The 20,182-nt window shown below is 40.6% G+C and overlaps 1 protein-coding gene across 8 annotated transcripts in view; it reads right to left on the bottom strand.

The window, feature by feature from the left end:
- KANSL1L (KAT8 regulatory NSL complex subunit 1 like) overlaps positions 1-18,124 on the bottom strand; it is a 65,107-nt gene extending 46,983 nt beyond the window's left edge. For 6 of the 8 annotated variants that reach the window (XM_026089594.1, XM_026089599.1, XM_026089627.1 and 3 more), the window contains exons 1-2: positions 18,034-18,114; positions 13,855-14,972 (exon numbers count right to left, since the gene is read on the bottom strand). In XM_026089594.1, coding sequence (XP_025945379.1) covers positions 13,855-14,942 — 1,088 coding nt within the window. In that variant the 5' untranslated portion in view covers positions 14,943-14,972; positions 18,034-18,114. Of the gene's footprint in view, positions 1-13,854; positions 14,973-18,033 lie in introns of all 8 variants that reach the window. The other 2 variants (XM_026089616.1, XM_026089656.1) reach the window with 2 other exon arrangements.
- Positions 18,125-20,182: the final 2,058 nt, after the last annotated feature.

Here is a 20,182-nt window from a genome sequence, read left to right as displayed (position 1 = left end):
CTGCCTCCCCCAAGCTTCCAGGAATACCATTAGCTAACAACTGCCATCTAATAAGACAGGATAGAGCAATGACCAGCTAGAGATCAACTTGCTCCTCAAAAAACTCTGACGTAGTATAGCTCTCTTTTATTCTACTTATTTTGTAAGCATAACTGGTAAGTATAGTTTAGTTAGGTCAAAATAATGCCTCTTATTGCTGTTTACAAACAGGTGTGTTTAATAACAGGAAAGATATGTCTCCAAGATGTTTCACGTTACGGTTACCTTAACGTTATTGCACTAAAATCATCACTGATATCAGCAAACTTTACTCAATCTATATATTAAATAAATGGATGACATAATGGTACCACTCAATAAATTATTTTAATATTCAAACAAAAAAAAAAAGGAGATAATACAATGCAATATTTTAATATGCAACTTCCACTGGTACTCTCTCATTAACTGAGGGGTTTTTTTGTTTTCTTTTTGTAAGAAAACAACTGTATTTTTTGCCACTAAAGTTATCAAATATTTTGCCACAGCTAATTTGTAAGAACTGTAAAAACAAGACCAAATTTCTTCTGGAAAATATGCTTCTACTCAAGTAAGTTTTTGGGATAACTACTGGATTTGAATCCTGGAGGAAATGGTATGGTAAATTTTGTGTAGGCAGAATACGCGATCTCACCGTTCATCTGGCAATAAAGAATCTGGAGGCAAAACCCCACCGATAAAGGAAGCGCCGGACACTAGCACCGACAAGCGACTCGGCACAGGAACATTGGGCAAGCAGTATTGTTTCATGCACAATTTTGTGTCAGATACCTCACCAACGAAAAAAAAAGGTAAGACATCATATATAAAGCAAAAATCTCACAATTTTCAGGTCTACTTTAGCTATCATAAATAGTAGGAACAGACAGTTTCTGCTAGGTCACCTTTAAAACACATAATTTCCCCTTGTTTTACATAAATTATCTTCCAGTTTCTGCCCACATAATTTACAACCAGCTTAAACTCCCTCCTACACAGCCAAGATGAACATATGAAATCAGGAGATTGAAGTGGCCTGCGGAAGTCTAGATGCTACATGCAACCAAATAAAGTGGATTACAATCACAAAAGAAACTCCAGAAGCTCTATAAACACGTATTATAATAAACTCTTTTTGTATGTTATAAATTATAATAGTGATTTTGTCCTAAGGAAAGAAAAGACACATGAAGTCATTTTGTGAATATCTGTTTTTCCGGCAACCCTTCCTTATTTCTCTTTGCCTTCTCATTATCACTGGCACATAGAAATACCTTGATTACTTGTGTTTCAACCAGACCCTCTTGACAAGAACTTTTTTTCTGTTCTCTTTGATCAGCAAGTTTTGCATATTTGTGCTTGAACAAGGGTGGGGGCTAGAATAGTCAGGATTTGTCTCAAGATCCTAAGATGTCAAAAAGCTAGTCCTAAGAGAAGAGCTGCTTAAAGAGGCTATGACAAATCCCTTAGTTAATCATTTTAACAAAACAGCTAAATAGGAATAAAGAGGATAACAAAAAAAACCAAAAAACAAAAGAAAAAATCCATGTGGGCAAAAACCCAGGCTGAAAGAATGCAAATGAAAAAAAAAGTAGAATTAAACGCCAATCTAAATGCACCAGGTATGAACGGGAGCTACTCTGCAAGAGGCCGAGGGGGACCCCACCACCACGACCACCAGCCTCTCACCAAGGCGAGAAAGAGGAAAAACTACCCGCACAGCTGGGAAACGAAAGGGCAGYGGAAAGGGCCAGAGCTGGTCTTACGGCACCAACCCCACACGAACTCAGCGTGGCAGGAAGGGAAGCCGCCTCAGATACCAAACCACAACAGGTGACAGAACAGTTACTAAAGATAAACAAGTCAATATCTTCTGTAAATTAGTGTCTTACATATAAAAAAATCCTCCCCAATGTAGTACCAGAAGTTATTTTTCAAAAACTTGTTTGGAATATGCTTTTTTTCCCCTAAATAAACAATATTAGATCTTGAATTAATTGCATTCACTGTTAGATCTACTATTACATATATGTTTGTTTCCTTATAAAATACCATGTAAGTATTTCTTAAGGCTTTAAAATAAGTGTAGTATATAATTAAACTAACAGTATTTAATTAGGCTGTAATAACGACGTCCTCAGGCTCCTCTACAGAAGAGTTTCCACCGGACTAAGCGCAAACATTTTAAGCTCGTGCTCATGCCACAGGAAGCAATTTCAGCCTCCCTTCGCAGCCGCCGCCGGCAGCCCCGCGCCTGCGCCAGCTTCGCAGCGCCACGGATTAAATTTAACTCCGGGAGGAGGGAAGGAACAAGTCTGAGTCTGGCTCCCTTCCCCAGTTGGTGCCCTGCAGGCAGGCAGGCAGGCAGGCAGGCAGGCAGGCAGACGGGGCTTTTGCGCTGCGCAGAGGGAAGCGGCAGGGAGCGCAGCGGGGCAGGCTCCCACCGTGGCACCTTTCTGGACTAGCGGTGAAAGCACGAGCCGCCCGAGCTGCTCAGTCCTGCTCCCAACTCTGTCACTTGTCCCCTGTTTCATCTTACATTCTTTATTTACCATCTGTGCTTTTAAGTCTATTTGTCTGCAGAACTATATATTAAACCTTGTAACACCTTAGAGGAAGATAAAATCTTTATAAGCTAGTCTGATAGTCTTAAAGTGAGCTGTTTACATGCAAAATACTATGGTGACCCAAGTGACAAATGATAACAACCCACTACTCCAACTGGGGGGGGGGGGGGGGGCAAGATAAATCTTGTTCCAGGGATGTTAGCAGGTACAGTATAATATTCCCTCAGGAAAGAAAATGAGGCAACAAGAATTTGTGGGGCATCTTTCGATGAGCAGGGGTAGATGACCAATTCCTTCTAACGCTAAGCTAATTAGGAAGTCCACACTCTTCTGGTATCCCTCTTGCTCCTGCTTGGTAGCTTCACATGGAAAAAAAAAGCTGTTTTAAGGCGGGACCAGCAAATTCATTAACACTCCAAATCCAGAAAAGAGCAAAACCACAAAGGGTTACAAAAATAACCAGGGCTGTTACCGAAGGAGGAAGTCGGAGCAGGTGCTAAAGCAAAAAGTTCCCTGTGTTGGTGCTCTGTTGGGAATGAGACATGGAAAAAAAAGTTCCTGTCTGTCCCACTTCCTGTGCGCTCTTTTTGCAAAGCCTCTTTACTTGGTTTCTGTGCTTTTGACTCTAACCTCAACACCCTCAACAGGAATTTCAAAGTCATTCTTCTGCCGGCAATGCAATATAAACCACAGCGTTGTATTTTCAGAGCTTTCAAATGTTCAGTACCGTAGTACATGGAAATATTTATCAGTGTATAAACATACGACTCTTGGGACGATTCTAAATCTGCAGATGATCTCCTGCTTTTATCCATGACTACTGGAATTCAAGACAACACAGAAATACTGACTTTGTATGAATAAAACATCTCATTTTAATTTCCCTAGACACACAGGTTGAAATTGCATCAGAGACAGAATTTCTCATGTGAGATACTGGCTTGCATTTCTGCAGCTTGGGTTGAGCTGCAGGAGGTCAATCCCGTGCAATTTGTGAGAGCGAACAAATAAATGCAAAAGAAAACTAGCCACAAAGAGCAGAGACACAAATGCAGAAAGTCAGAAATACAGCCAGGAAGAAAACATTCAGACTGTATCGTATCACCCCAAAGTGTGGGAAAGAATTCAACTGGGATTSCAGACACCAGCAGAGGCAGTATAAGCACTGCACTAAAGCTACTTGCTTTTGCTGAGACTGAAGAGGCAAGTGATGAGCCTTAAATAATATATCGCTATTACAGTCAGTACTATTGCTTGAACTGCAAAAAGTTTTTATAGATTATATAGATCAATACCACAGGATACAAATGCTTCCTCTCAGCTCTGTCACCCCCTCAGCACTCTTACCTTCCCCAAAAGGGAAAACAGAACTGAGAACAGACCACGGTTTTAAGTAATCAAACCAGTACCAGAGAAAGCAATAGCAATTTTGATAAGCATTTCCTTCTACCAACGCCTCCATTAAGCCGTGGGTGAGACTTATGTTCTCCTGAAAGCTAAAGTAGATCTGTGCCAAGAAACAGACCCAGGCAACCTAACGGAGTGCAAAGGGGAACTGCTAGCCAAAATAAAACTGCTGTGCTAGACACACACAGTTGTTTGGGTTTTGTTTGGGGGGGGGGGGTGCTGTTTACAGGCGATGTAAATCTTTTATTTCTATAAGCAAACAAAACAATAGGCCTGAAAAACAGTTCATATATAATGTATAACATAATTGTCAAGTTACAACGTTCTTGCAGATGAACCAGGCAGAGAGCAAGGCACCCACACCCCACACAGCATGCACAAAACTTCTCCAGCTCAAAAACTCCGCATGAAACCTAACACTGGCTGTTCCCAACACCCTCTTGCACATGTATTTCCTCCTCCATCTCCTAACATGGTGTATTTTCCTCTTTATGCCATGCCAAGTTCCCTTCAGTTTAATCCCTGCTGTTCTGGCATCTAATTTTCATAACCATTTCCCTACTCGGTTGCCTCCACAGCCTAATTTATAGCAAATGAACAGTTTCCTAGTCCTAGTTTTCTCTCATAATGTACAGACTTATGAGGAGGTGGCCAACGCTCCTCCCCACTGCAGCTGGGACCAGAATGCCATCCGGTGAACGGGAGAGCTCCCGGAGCAGTCTGGGCGCTCGTCTGAAGTCTCAGCGCTGAGATGATGGATCGGGTCCGTGGCAGATTCGGTCCCAAAGGGACCTAACGATCCTAACCTCAGCCCTCCCTGCTGGCTCATCTCCTGCGCTCGCGGGGAGCTGCCAGTCCCACGGCAGCACCAGCCACGCGAGGATTTGGGAACAGGAAGCAACTTGTAAACTACAGACGGGTCACTGTCAGAGTAAAAAGCTAATCGTCTTCCTTGGTGGGAGTCACTGAAAATAACCGCAGAGGCTTATCATTGCAATGAGGGGCACAGCTCTGGAAATTGAAAAGCAAAAAAAATCAGAAATTTGTCCAGAAGCTTTAAATCCCATCCAGACATCACATGACTCATGAGGAAATTCATGAGTTAAGACACACCGGAAGGAAAAAAAAAAGAAAAAAATATATATATACATCCCCCAGTTCTCTTGGGAGGCTCCCTCAGTTGTACAGCGATACGAAACAATTCGTATTTACCACATGGCACCACCCCACAAACGCTAAACAGCAAACTCGGCCTGTGGGGGTCCCAGCGGACAGGCGCTGCCAGTCCATGACCTGCCTGCACTGGCCCTAGCATTACCCCAGCGCCACGGGCAGCTTTCCTGCGCCTGGACACAGGGCAACGCTCAGCGAGCAGCTGGCTCCAACACCAACCTTCCTCTGCCAGCCAGCAAGGTGGGCGCAGGCCGCCCGCGCCGTTCTGACACCGCGTTAGCGACGTTCAGCAGGCCCGTTTCTCTTCCCCCTCCAAACACTGACACTTAACAAGAAAATACCTACAAAAAGTAGGAGATGGTATCATATTAAACATTTAAATGAGGTGAATTGAGAGACATAGTGCACCTATTTCAGATAATCTTATCTAGATTTCACTCGCGAGATAAATATGCCCACTCCCAACAAAAACTTCCAACACTTGTAATGGCTGAACAAACATGTCCAACCGTGAAATGACCCGTAAATGCTTTTTCAAGGACTAATTCTTCCAGCACACCTACTTAATGTTTGTTTTCAGAACGAACTAACTTTGGTTGCTGTTGAAGCATTCATTCCCCAGCCCAGTTGACTGTTAAATCCATAATAACCACTTAATTGAAAAAACAGCGAGTGCTCTTTTATGAGCTGAATCTCTCCGGTGAGTTCCAGAAAGTGCAAAAAAGATGAAAACAAAACGAACTGCAACAAATATCATCCTGTGCTACCATACCCGATCAAGACAACATAACAAAATACCATTTACTCTTAATAGTTCTCTATAAGCCTTTGTTCAGCTTGTCCATAAGCACGTGCAGCAGAATGACTGCAGAGCGCAACATGCTGCTGTTTTGCAATAACCAGCGCCAAACCAAGCTACGTGCTGGGGGGGGAAATCAATTCAGGGAGGCTCTCTGGAGCTCAGAACTATACCGCAATCTCTGCAACGATTTGCAAGCAGGTCATTCTTCTTGAGCCGTTGGGGATACCTATCTTCCTTGATGCTTAATAGCAATTCCTACCTGGCAGGGATTTTCCCCTGCAACGCTGCACGGCTTCAGAACAGATGGGTTACAGCTCTCCCTATCATCTGCAGACATCAGCAACTGCTTATCACAACAACTTCTGGCACTCGTGCCCGGTCCCGCCGTCTTTGACGTCCTGTTGCCATTTAATACTTTTGGAATTGCATCCAATAACATATGTTGATACTAACACATAATGCGCACCTTGTTTTCCCAAACTGAAAAACTTTATCCAGCTGAACACTTCAGCTGAGCCATGAGGCCTAAGGAAGTTATGCAATAATATCTGCAGTTATCAATTATAACTGTGATTTTCCCCTGAAAAGAAAATTCATGGTACAGAACTATCTGGGGGAAAAGTAAATAGCAACAGAGTAAGATTTTTACATCTTCCACAAATCAGTTTAGAAGGGGCAGAGTGAGGAGAAGGGGGGGAATGGAGGGGGAAAATCAATCCCCAGGAAAAAAAGCCTATAGGAGGTAACTGAAAATACAAACAGAAAAAGGGAAAGTAACTGCACACTCCATTCAGTTTTAAATGTTTAGAGAAAGTTCACGGGGAGAATCACACTGGAGCTCTATAGCTCCCTTATCTGAGAAATGGCAGCCTCTAACTTAATGAGGTGTCAGAGCCAGTGGTTGCCAGCTGGGGGGTCCTGCATAGAAACACACAATCATTACAGGTCTAACATTAAAAATGGAATTGTCACAGCTACACTGAATTGTTAACTCAATTGAGGGTTCAACAAAAGAAAAACTCAGATTCTTAAAGCAGTGCTGCCTGCAACTGTGCTGGACTTTCCCATCGGCTGACTTCATGACCCGCTAGGTAATTTTCAATTCTGTTTACACAGCTCTTTAGAGTTGTTCATGGTAAAAGGCCAAATTGGTTGGTGGAGGTGGGGGTTAGTTAGAACATTAACTGCCCAAGAAGTAAAAATCTGTGGAAATAAATAGGCAGCAACCCTTCCTCTTTCAATTAAAAAAAAAAAAATCTGCAAAATGCATCTCTGCCAATACCTCTTGGTCAAAGTAATTTAAAAAATAAAGCTTGTAAGAGTCCATCAGATCCCCCAGCTTCTTCCACTAAACTGTAGCATGCTGTAGATTAGACCATCAAGGAGCAGAAAAGCAGCAGCTAGTGCGGATATGCAAAGGAAAAACTCAAGGACGCCAGGGCTAGCTGCAAAGATGCTTCTTCTCTTGCTTTTGCAACGGCACCCATCAGTAGCCCAACCAGAAAACTCCAGGAACACAAGCCTAGAAATGCTCTTTACACAACTGCTCTTGAAAAAGAAAAGAAGTAGTGCCACAACCGGATCTCATACTTAACATAAGTTAAGAGAGAGCTTACAGTATAAAGATACGTAGAATGGAAACATTATACGAGCAGCACTGTCAGTGCTGCCGTGCCACTGAAGTTGGTCCCGAGAGCCGCATCCGCATTCCTACAGGAGGGAGGTGGGTATGGCATTCCCAGAGCATCGAACTCCCGCTTGCAGCTAGCTTCATCTAGCTACGTGCAAAGTCAGATTTCGATGCAAAAGATGGATACAAAGCTTATTCTTTTCTGTGCGAGAGATTTTCTGAGCACAAAACTTAAAACAGTTGATCCAGAACTTAGATGCTAGGTAAAATGTTTGGATGCAGGTAAATTTACAATAGAAGTAAAAATGCATTTACAGCTATTTCAGTTTAAATTAAAAAAAAGCATAGGTCAATATATTTAAATTTGACATCTGAAGTTACATTTCTAATCCATATTTAGCAGTATGAATGAAATCCTGTTACAGGAGAGCATTCCTATTTTGGGAAGTCTTTATGCACACTTTTTACTTCACGTGAAAAGGAAAGCATTTAAACGATTTCCTGAATCAGGAGCGACCCAAGTGCACTGACTCTTAAAGGCACTGGATGTATCCTTTTGAAGTAGATTCTTATGAAATCAATGTGATTTACAAAATTAAGTAATAATTTTCTTACCTTATAAAATGTTATCAATGATAATTCATTGTTATTTGTAAATAAAACTTAAAAAAGAAACACATACATTTAGTGGCTTAGCAGAAGTAAAAAAGTTAGCCATAAAATACTTAACTGAACAGCAGTTCACATCAAGAACCAAAATCTACCATTTAATAAAGTGTGCGAGGTTATCATGCATGTGTCTGATTATTAGATTTTCTATTCTACTACGTTGACTACATATTAAATTGTCATTCAGAAGTTTTTATTTAATTGCCAAGTTTTTATTTAATATGCATTCAACACTTATCTAACTTGTAAGCTTTGACATTCCCAGCTCTGAGATTCCCTTGCAGGTTACAACTTGTCAAAGCTTCTGCCTTATATTGAAATCTTTCAGTCTGCTTTCAGCAGCTGCAAAAATATTAATGTAATTACAGGTTAGAAATCAGGATGTTCACTCACAAGAGCATTACTCTGGTATTGCAAGAAAGAAGTCTTGCTCAAAACCAAGTTATTACTGCTGTACATCAGGCCTCAAAATGAAAACAGTAAATGCATGTGGGACCCTAAAGGAGTTTTAAGTTCATCTTATAGAAATTCAACCAAGTAAAGCTGAATATATTCTGAAATAATATATGTATCCCTAGAATGAAAATAGAACGTAATATAAAGCTAGCTTTTCTTTCATTCCCTGGTAACAATTCTCCTCCCACATCCTAGTGACAGGAGCCAAGAATTGAGAGAATGGAATTCATGAAAAAGCAACGTATAAAACGTTTCAAAATCAGCATACTATTAGCACCTATGAGTCTATACTTATTCAAAAGGTCTCACGTTAATCCTTCATGTAAATAAGACATTTTCTGGACTGGACAAAACTAAACAGGCCTTAAAAACTGGAAACAATTTTTTTTTGTGCATTAAAAACAAACAAACAAACAAAAAAAAACAGAGAGCAGTATTTAGTCTTGGCAGACTCTTTCCCCCCCTTCCCAAAAACCAGAATTCAGTTCTCTCATCAGGTAAGAAGTGAAACTACACAGCTCTGAGTGGAAAATTAGGACCTGATCTTATAAAAACAAACAGCTTCCCCTTATAATACGGCTCAAAGAGAGGCAATAAACTGCAGCCCTTAAGCAGTGCCTTCTACAGCGCGGCCTGCAGAACTGCACTGATGTTGCTCAATTAGCCATGAGAAAAACACTAGGAAAAATGGAAAATAATCTAGAACAAACAGATTAGATCTGGAGATATCAGTCATAATATTTTCTTCCTTCCTGTATTCTCTCCCCCTTACTGCTCCCCTCCCTGCCAAGTATTTGTACTAAGAGCAGATTTCCCATCTTCTCTCTTTCCGATTGGAAATTCAAGGGCAAGAGGGGGGAAGAGAAATAAAAAAAAAGGGGGGGGGAGGGGCATTTACTATCTCTGCACATTCATCATAAAAGTTTCCAAGCACAATAAACCCTGTGGGCATGGAAAAAATGTAACAGTGCTTCTTCGTCAGGCTTGAGGTTGCTGGAAGATAATCAGTAAAACATGTCTTGCAAAAATCAGATGAAAAGCATAAAAGTATTTCAGAAGAAAAAAAATCCACCAAATGATGCAAAAGGACTGAATTCAGATGGGGGAAGGAGGATTCGGAAAACAGAGCAGGGGACTGTTTGCCCAAGAAAYGCTTCAGGAGGGCACATTAAGCCGGACTTTTTGTGACTAGACAGACACCTACTTAGTTTGCAGAAAATTCTATTTTAAGAAGCTTTTGCCTCTTATCAACTGGGTACATGCATTACTATTTGATGGTGTGAGCAGCTGCGCCTTCAAAGGATCGCAGTGATCTATCTTTTGATCTTGAAAGATCATTCACTTCAGGCATGTAAGAAGAAAATGTCTTTACCTTGCAACTTTCAAGCCTTCCCACCTAACATCAGCCCAGCATCAGACTTCTTTGTGGTGCATCTGTAAACAGCCAGAACTTTACCTCTAACTGCATCAGGAGCGCACACAAACACATGAAGAAGGATGTAGAGCTGGCCTAGAAGGCTATGATGTGCAGCACCCAGAGCAGAGCTGTGCTGTTGAAAAACTTCAAGTATCCTCCCCCAAATCACTTTGTTTCAAATCTGTGATCATTTGTATGGATAACCTCTGTCATCACGAACCACAAAAAAACAAACAAAAAAACCCCCACACCCACAAACGAGTTCCAAGTAAATGCAGCTGGTGAGATGTTGCCTATGTTGCACTTCATGTGGCTGATCCGAGCTGTGACTTCCTGAGGGAACTACTTATACTCAGCTGTGCGATGTCCTCCTTGGGCCCTCCATCCATTTTGGTTACTGTCTGGAGGGCACCTAACATTTGCCTTTGAGAAACCAGACAAAAATACTATCATATCCCCTAGTATTTCATGGAATTTCCTCTCCCAAAGGCTGGAACAGTACTGGAACATAATACAAAATACAGATGAAAATTTGGTGCATTGCCTAAGAAACTTTCCATGGAAGTTGTGACACATTAAAGACATTCCTGAGCTGGCAGTAGGAGCAAAATGATAAAATTCCTGAAAGGAGCCAACTATTTTTTCACCTTTCTCTGTGGGAAATATTACAGAGGACCATGTGTGTTCTGACTGAGCTCCTGAGACGAGATGAGACTTTCCAGTTACTCTAGAAACTAGAGAAGTTCAATAGGTATTTGAATTATCAGCTAAAAGATTTGAGCTCACCAGGAGACCAAGAATCTCTCATCTGAGGACAGCACCTATGTAATGTGTGAGGGACAAACAACAGTCCAGATGTTTTCTAATAGCTATTAACAACTGAACAATATAGGTATTGAAATAGATGGATAAAGACAATCTTACTTGAGACACAAAGCATCGAGATACAGCTCAGGAGAGCTTATGTCAACACTCATTGGGCAAAACTCTTTTCAGGATAATGAGAATGAACAGGTTCAAAAGGCTAAAAATAGCTCCAGGTTTTTTCCTATCATGAAGAATTTGGAGCAGGAATCAGAACCTCTCACCCTTCTGACAGGACACAGATCGTTGTCAGGTAAATGTGGTAACTAGAAACACCTTCCCCCTTGCACACTGCATTGTCCAAAAAAAGAAAAAAAACCAACAACAGTGCAGTCAACAACAGTGCTCTCAGTAAACTGTGATATAAGGAAATTAGTGTCCTTCAGTCTATTTCTTTTCCTCCGAGATCAGACCCCCTTTTTGGTGCATACCACACGGTGACCATACAAAAGGTCACCAGAAACTACTTGAGTGACGGGAAACCAGAACACTCTTCCTTGCTCATCACAACATTAATAGAAGCTACCACTGAATATGATGAAGAATATCACAGCGAGGAAGAGTCCTTGCAGATCAGCAAAAGTCTTCACTATGAGAAATAAAAGTCACAAGCAAGGAAATGAGTTTTCTCTCACCCACGTAATCATATTATTTCTGGAAAGCACGGAGAGCCAGTTCCCTAGGAGAGAAAGGCATTTCATAGTAACATAAATCCACTTAGCAAGAAATAAAAATGGATCCTAACTTTATCTGTTTCTTTTGTCCAGCTCAAAGGCAATCCAAAGAAAGCTCAGAAAATGGCAAATCCCAGCAACCGCAGTGGTCAGTAGCTGACATACCTTTGTCATCTAGCAGAAGCACAGCCTTCAGCCACAGAGACAAACCTTGGAAAGGTAGAGCAAGGAAGAAGGCCGCTCTAAGCTTAAGAAGGCAATAAATTCAAACAAGAGACAGCCTGTCCTCACTGCAATGTTAATTCAAGCATTGCCTCAGCCTATGCACACAGACAAAAACCTTCAGCTTAAATTAGGTGGTACTTTAACCCTGAGCTGGCTGGTGCTGAGGCACAGCTCAAACACAGGTGACTCTTGCACTTACGATGCAGCAAGGCCTTAGCTAATGCACACTGCTAACCTAGTCATCTCTGCGGCTGGACTGTTGTTTAACAGTAAGAACATAAAAAGGGGAAGGAAAAAAAAACCCAAACGGGTTGCACTCCGTCAGGCTGAAGATCATCTGCCCAGTCTCGTATCTCTCACGGCGGCCAGGAGAAGTCTAACGACAAGGCAGGCACAGAGCAGCACTCCTTCAGGACACTCCCCAGCTTCCAGCACGTGGCAGCCTGGGGATTTCCTGAGCCAAAGGTGGCGTCTTTGTATTTAATAGTCCTCAGCGGATTTTTTCCTCAGTGAAACAAAACACACTGAATAACCTTTACATGGAAAGATAACTGCAAGCAACTCAAAGGCCAGAAGAAGAAATAAAGGTGAAGGAACGTCAGAATTAGAAACTGCAATATCCTTGGCAAGAAGGAAAAAAAATTCACATAAAAAATCAATCCAAGTTTTAGATTATCCACTACCCTTTGAGAATTAGAATTCATTTTTCATCAGTTTTTCCTATTCAGTTTATGCAATCACAAGATAAGAATCCAGAGGCAGAACTATTACTCAGAAGTTCACCCTTATCGGCTACAAGAAGGATGTTGATTCTGCTATGCTGGGAAGAGCCAATGATGCTTTTTTTCCATTAAAAATATTTCAGAAGGAGAATAGAATCTTTTGCAAGACTCAAACCTTTAAGSTGATCATAACTTAGTTTGCAATTCAGTATGCTTTGGTTTAGTCTTTAATACAGTATTTATCATACTGACAATATGTAAAAGAAAATCAAAACTCATTTATACTTTGCATTTTTTCTCCCTATCTGCTTTCCAGACCTACAGAGTTTAACAAAATGCAGTAGCAATTTGATACTACAACCATGCTACACTGAAGCTTTCATAACTGAAGCACATAAACATGTAATAGGGCACTTTCAGACAGTGCTATTTATGATGAAGCTTCCTGGATTTCTACTGAAGATTATGCTTTTCAAGAAACAGACCAAGGAAAAAAAAAGTTTAATGTTTATTTTTCCCCTAAAACTTCAGTGTCCCTCTTAATACTCTCCAGATACTTCTTAACAGCAGAGACTATAATAAAATATCAGGAAACACTAAGTCTAAAAACCAAAATTTTTGGACAAAAACAGTGCTAACTTCAACTGCTAGAAATGTAAGTGCCATGAGACTCCTACTGAGCTGCTGTGTGTAGGAATTTCCATTTTGCATGTCACTGTCCTGACACCTAGCTTTTTCAGTGTTACAGTCCCCCAACGACTGGATGGGTTGACATATTCATTAGATGATCATTTTTTGACTCTTTATCACGTAGCAGTGGATTTTAAGATACTAATATTGACTAACTCTTAATACCTCCAAAGAATAAATTTATTTTTATACCAGCCAAAAATAAACTTAGAGCACTTTTATCACTAATTTTTTTATATATAGCATCATCTTAGTATTGAATAACTAGTGGCATTAATGCAATTCAAACTGATAGATAAGAGTACAGAAATCTAGCTCTCTACAGTCTAGTAGAGTAACGTTCCTTAAATGCCATAACCAGGAGTTCTTACTTTCTGCCTGGATCCTGCCAGACCTAGCTCACACAGGCAGTCCTGCTGATTTCAGTTAGCACTATCTATTGAGTGAGGTTACTCACACAAGAAGGAATTTGCAGGTCTAGACCCTTCTGGCTTGATTTATAACCATGAAGCACGAGTCTAGCAGTAATTTAACACTTACGCTTCCGCAGTCGTTCTTGCAGTCTGTTCATCGCAATCTTCATCTGAGCTGCTACATGTTGCGTCAGAGTCCAGATCCTTCTCCACACGAGAGAGCAGCCCTCCGGCAGAAAGCGCAAACCCCCGGATTTCACCCGGCGCAATGCAAAATCYGTTCTGTATGTCTTTACTTGAACTATCCTCCAAAGTAGCTGCGCTGTTTTCTGGCCAACCTTCAGTGCACCGAAGGGAGCCACTGTCCGAAAATCTGGTTGGTTCGTGGAAAATCTTCATTCTTTGGAGCTGATGTTTCACAAAGCACTTCAGCTGCTGATCGCAGTGTTTGATAACATGCTTTGCCAGGAGCATTTGTAAACGTTTCTGAGTTCTTTTGGCACGACTGATCTCCATTTGTTGCTTAGTGACACACTGGAGCAAGCGAGAATACACCTCATCCCGGGTGCAGCTCAAAATCCTTTCTGAAGGCCCGTGAAGAATTTGGTGTAATAAATCCCCTTTTTTTGTTTCGGCACAGACTTCCAGAGCCCTACCCAAAAACCCATTCTTCTTGTACCATTTACCGCTTAAAAGCTGCATTTCTTCTGTGCTACTGGATTCGGTTACACTTGAATCCAAAAGTCTTTGCACTTCTGCCAAATTCGGAGACGTGGTCTCTGAAAAAGTTTCCCCCTTGACCTGTTGCTCAGGTTGTGAACAACTAATCTGCCCAAATGATGTGTCAGCACCATTACATAAGGGATTCCTCATCTTGGAGCAGTGGGGCTCTCCAGATTGCCTTTGCTTACCGCTTTTGTTGCTAAATGCAGAATTGGTACTCATTAACAAGACAGACTGATAGCGCTTGGAGGACTGTGGAGAACCAAAATGCTGCCCACTGAAGAGATCATCCCTGAGGCTGGGCTCAGCYGTGGGGAACCCCAGGACCGAGCACGTAATCCGTGCGAAGGGATCCTCTCTTATCGCCTCTTCCACTGCTCTGGAATTTTCCATGCACAAAGTTGTATCAGACTCCATAGCTCTAGAGGACAAAGAAGGTGACAAGTGGATACCATGACCTTTTGTTGCTGCCTCTCTGAGGGCTGGTGTCATTATAGCTACTGTACGTAGTTTACAGCAAACCTGAAAATAACATGGGCCGTGTAAATTTTCTCATTTTAATGACATTATATACATATAACAATTGTGTCAGGTATTTCATTTTTTTAAATCATTTTAACATTATTCAGAGACGTCACAGAGAAAGCAAATTATCTAAAGAGCATGGATAGACCATATACCCTCATGAGTCAAACAAGAACAATCTATTTTTCCTTTACGTCATACAGAGGTTGTTCCAAGTGCAGTAAAAGCTTTAATGTCTCAGGGGAGTAAGTGTTCATACCTCATTGCATTTCTGATCCTATTAGTCTGAGAAGTAAGACCCCCTAAGTTCAACACCTAACCTTGCTTAAACTGAAAAACATGACTATAAGCCATAAGACTGGAAGGATGCATTTGAAAAGCACACACACACACACACTCCTGGAACTGTGGCTGGATTTAGTTTTAATCTGCTCTTGAATTAAGTATTGCTTTGAATTACATTCAGTTTTCCCTCAAGCTTTTTATATAATTCAAACGAGTCAACAACAGTATCACAGAAATGGCAGATATGCGGCTACCTAACAGAAGTTCAGCAAAGCAGACCACATGATGAATCGCTCTGCAATAAACTCAGGGTTACTATTCAGAGAAACAGCCTAGTTTATCAAATGCTTGTTACATATAAACTTACATGAAATATACTCTATACACTCACAAATGCACTTTAGAAAACAAACACCAAGGCTAACACTTTAAAAACAGAGACCTGTAAGCTCTAAGTGTTTCCTACAACCTTTCCTGTGCTTTGTATCCAGTTCTTCTTTACTCATTGGGCACTGTTCGCATAATATAAAAACAATACCCTGATAACTCTTTGCAAACAAAACCTCTTTGCTTTTACTCAATCTCCTTTGCCTGTGGCTTGAGGAAGCTTAGACTAATGGGCTCCCAAACTTTTGGGATCAAAAGACCAGTGTCAGACCTTCCCCACTGCCGGTCATCAGCTATGCTGCCCTAACATATATTATCATTTTGCAGCCCACAGTGCAGGAATCCTTTGTTTTATACCATACTTTCAACTTTGTTTAGGAGATTATTAAAAATACCCCCAAAGAGATTTACTTGGATGTGGCCTGCAGAAGCTGGTAAGATAAGCTACCGTCTGTTCTTGATTAAGAATAAATCCAGAAACAACAGGAGAGCAGCAGCAGAAGTGACTGGAGCAGAGCATTCCCAATTTTTTCTGTTTAATCTGCCTACTAGTTGAGTACCTTTTCCTCCACCTTCTTCTAATATCTTCAATTTTTTTGACCTCCATAGCAATTGCCTAGCTCAGGAATTTTCAATCCACAGGTCTCGTAAGGGGTCAACACGTCCGAGTTCGTCATTTATGGATCTTAAGAAAGGCAAACTGTCTGTAAGCTTGGCTTGGTTATAACTGCAGGTTTGCACCTTCAAAGTAAAAACATTACAGGAGGACGTGGAAATAAAAAGAGTTGAGAAGTACCAGTGTGGATACTTTCTCCTTAACCCTCCRGACACCAAGCAAAACATGAAGAGCCACATCCTCTGGTCCCTACGCTAAGGGCCTGTCTGTATGCAGCATCCAGCTTTTGCTGCTCCACACACACACGCCTGCTGTGAGGCTCTCGAAACTCGACAGTGCTCTCAGCACCGGCCTGACACACACCTTTTTGTCTTTCCACTTTTATAACTACAACGTTTTCAAATTCATCTTAAAAGAACTAGCAGGCGCAAGATTTTTTAAATCCAAGAGAATATGTGTTCACTCACTCCATGCCTCTTCCCTTAGCAAATGGTAAATGACTAAAGTAAAAGTGATTTAGCATGGTTAAAATTAAGGGAAGGAGAACTGCATCTTCTCTGAAACCACCACTTTCTCTGTGGGTTTGCTATAAACTCCAGAGCGAGCTCCCATGCTAAATCTTTCGCTGGGAACCCCAAGAAGATCTCTCAGAAGGACACTGTCAGTGAGATATCTAAGTATACTGAGTAATGAGGTTATAACTTCTATCTTAACCATCTCCCTTCCTTAACCTGGGCGATTTAACAATAATGGATTACTACTCTGGAGAGCCAGAAAATGTCCACACACAGTATAGCTACTGCTCAAACAAATGAGAAGTTTGGAGACAAGCTGCTTATTTCACGTCTATGTAAAGTTAGAGGCTATTTCAAAAAAAATGGCAGCATAAAATTTTCAGACAGAAGTGTTGTGTTTCAACCTGATCACATTCCCTCAAATACCCCATATACTTCTGGTACAGTTTCAAATTTCCTAAATTGCAATGAATACCATTTGCAAATTACTTTAAGGGAGTTTTGAGAATTTTTTTCTTTTACAGGGGAAAAAGGGAAAGGAGAGAAAAATCAAAGTACTCTCAAATTAAACTGCTAACATTAAATTAAAGAGCACCAGACAAACCACTAGCTAATCAGGAGTTCCTGACATAAGATGCTTAAATTATAACATAGCTAAAAAATAAAGAAAATGCTTTCCAGAAGAGCAATCTCTCTATTAACCCCTTATCCAATAGCTTGCAAGCCTCACAAAATGCTTCTGCCCTGAAGACAGTCATATAAGGCACTTCAGGTGTGCTCCTCTAATTTCAGTGACATCGAAGAGAATTTAAAAGCTGGTACTGTCCCAGTCTCCAGTCTTAACTACAGAGCTCTCAGCATTTCTCTAAGAAGCTCATAACAACAACAACAAAAAAACCCCCACTCTGTCATCGGTATATAAGCAAAACAAAGTATCATCCACAAAAGGGTTTTAAAAAATTGAGTATAAGTACTTGGCTCCATAAAAAGTGTGAAGTTTTAATGCTGACAATCTAGGGATATTTTATTTCATTTTGGCAGAAAGCAGCAAAAATAATTTCACTCCACCCTTATTGGATGAGAGTTTCCAGAGTCAAGCCTATTACCTCTTGCAATAAGAAAAAAAGGGGGGGGAGAGATGGAGGGGGAAATAGTGCAATACAGTGTCTAGGAATAGATTGTAATTTCATTCCAGAAAAAGCTTTTCTGTCACTGGTAAACCTTTTCCAAGATTTTTTTTCCCAACATCTAGTACCTGAGGTTTCTTGTCCTTGCTCCTCTCTCCTTGTAAATCAAGTCGCTTTTCATCATCCCAAATACCTGTAACCTTGTTAATAATGAGGTCTCTGGAGACGAAGAGAAGATTTTTAAATTTACTATTTTTTACTTTCAAATTCAGGTGCTTACTTTGCCTACAAATAACATTTCAAATTAATATAGCTAAACCATTTCCAGTTTCTTTGCAGATTAACAATATTTCAGATATATGAACTTCCAATGTTTATTACCTGTTTGAACAGACTTTACAGACAGCAAAATGCTTCAAAAGCAAAAAAAAGTTACTGGCAGCAATGCCTCATGTAATACCAAAATCAAGCTTCCCCAAGCCATGCCCTGGGGTAGGCATCTGCTTGAGTACACTTTACCTAGCTCCCAATTTTCACAAAACTCCTAAAATCATAATGATCTCTAAGAATTCATCCCTCTTTCAGATCCATTTGATCCTTGCTAATGAATTTCAAGCCATTGACTGTAAAAAAAAGACAAACAGCTCAGCAGGATAATCTTCAGTTTCTTATAAAATAAAGTTTGCAGCAACAACCACAAAAGAGATACTGGTCCCACTGGATATGTCCTGGTTAGGAATATCACACAAAAAGGAAAGAAGACTGTATTTAATACACCTGGGAATATTCCTTAAGAAAAGAAATTGTCTAAGTAGGCAGCTTTTGTTTTCAGTTCAAAAGCAGTACAGTTGCTCACAGCGAGTATTTAAACTTTTTAGTATTTTGTTCTATTAATAGATTGAAAAAAAAACAGGTCTATGTGGAGAGTCTCAGCTTTCAGCAGCACTTGCTGTGCAGTCAGTACTATATAGATAAAACTGCAAGCTCCAGTGTTTCTACTCCCCAGAAAATATAAGAATAAATTCCTCCTCTTTGAAAAAACACACACCTAAAAAGGATTTCTCTTTGAACAGTAAGAGAATTCAATTTAAGACAGACCACCCAAACAGTTTTAATCATAAAAAACATCAAAAAGGACATACGTCAAGTGGAACTCATTAGCATTCATTTATGATAAAAATCTGTGACTCATTCAAATCTCTGAACAAAGTTATTTTCTTCTTGTTCATCAGTGCTTCTGAACAGAGTATCACATATTATATCCAAGTTTATTATCGTTCCATCAACTAATTCCTGTTCAGCCTATAATATTAAAATCATACATTTTCAGTGGAACATGCAATGTTATTTTTAAGGTATGCTAAAATTAAAGAGTTTTTGCATTAAGTAAACTGCACACACCTCTCTAAATATGTCACATATGTCTCTAATATAAATATTTGTAATACTTATAGATCCATTGTTATGTCCTTCTTGACATTTCAGTTATCCTTTTGAATTTCATTCTTTGAAGAGGGCCATAAAACCTGCTTTTAAACAGGACCAATTCGGCTCCTAGACACTAATTAAGATGACTGGAATTTAAACTCCCCACATCATTTACAGGATTTCACAATGTAGACCAACAAGGTAGGAGAGTCTTATTAGCAATAACACAGTGCTTTATCCAGTGTCATTTAAATTTTTTTTTTTATTAAATTAAGGGGGAAAAGGAAATCTAATGTTTCTTTGATAGAAAACAAACTTTAGTCAGTCACTGGATTTTGATTTTGTTCTTAGGTCTGCTGCGTCGTTTCTCATCGCTGAGTATCAAGTACCTTGTTATGCTTTATTTTGGGAAACGCTTCAACATTTCGCAAACAGGGAGCTGATGCACTAAGCAGATTAAAAGACTTGCTCAAGACCACACAGGAATTCGGAGCAAAAGCTGAAAGATGCACCTGGATTTCAGGCTCGGTGCAGAACTTTACTTCATTAAACGTGTTTCCTGTACAAGCAAGGGGTCTGTGGTTTGGGAAAGCGACTCGGAGCGATGCACTGAGCACCCTGCGCGTCCCCCCAAGGCAAAGGAGCCTGCAGAAGGGCCTTCAGCGTGGTTATCAGCGGCCAATTTCAGCCCAAAAGAAAACTGCATATGAGAATGCCTGCCCAAGCCTTCCACACGTCTATTGGCCCAACCATTAAAAATAATAATTAAAAAAAAAAATCAACGCTCTGCGATACTGGGCAGCAGACGCACGCAGGCCCCGCCAGGGGGAGGGCGAGCCCCGCCGCCCC

The sequence above is a fragment of the Apteryx rowi genome, unplaced genomic scaffold, assembly GCF_003343035.1.
Source record: "Apteryx rowi isolate R43461 unplaced genomic scaffold, aptRow1 scaffold_12, whole genome shotgun sequence".
Lineage (NCBI taxonomy): Eukaryota > Metazoa > Chordata > Aves > Apterygiformes > Apterygidae > Apteryx > Apteryx rowi.
The sequence above is the reverse complement of the archived record's forward strand: the minus strand, read 5'-3'. Positions and strand labels throughout refer to the sequence as shown.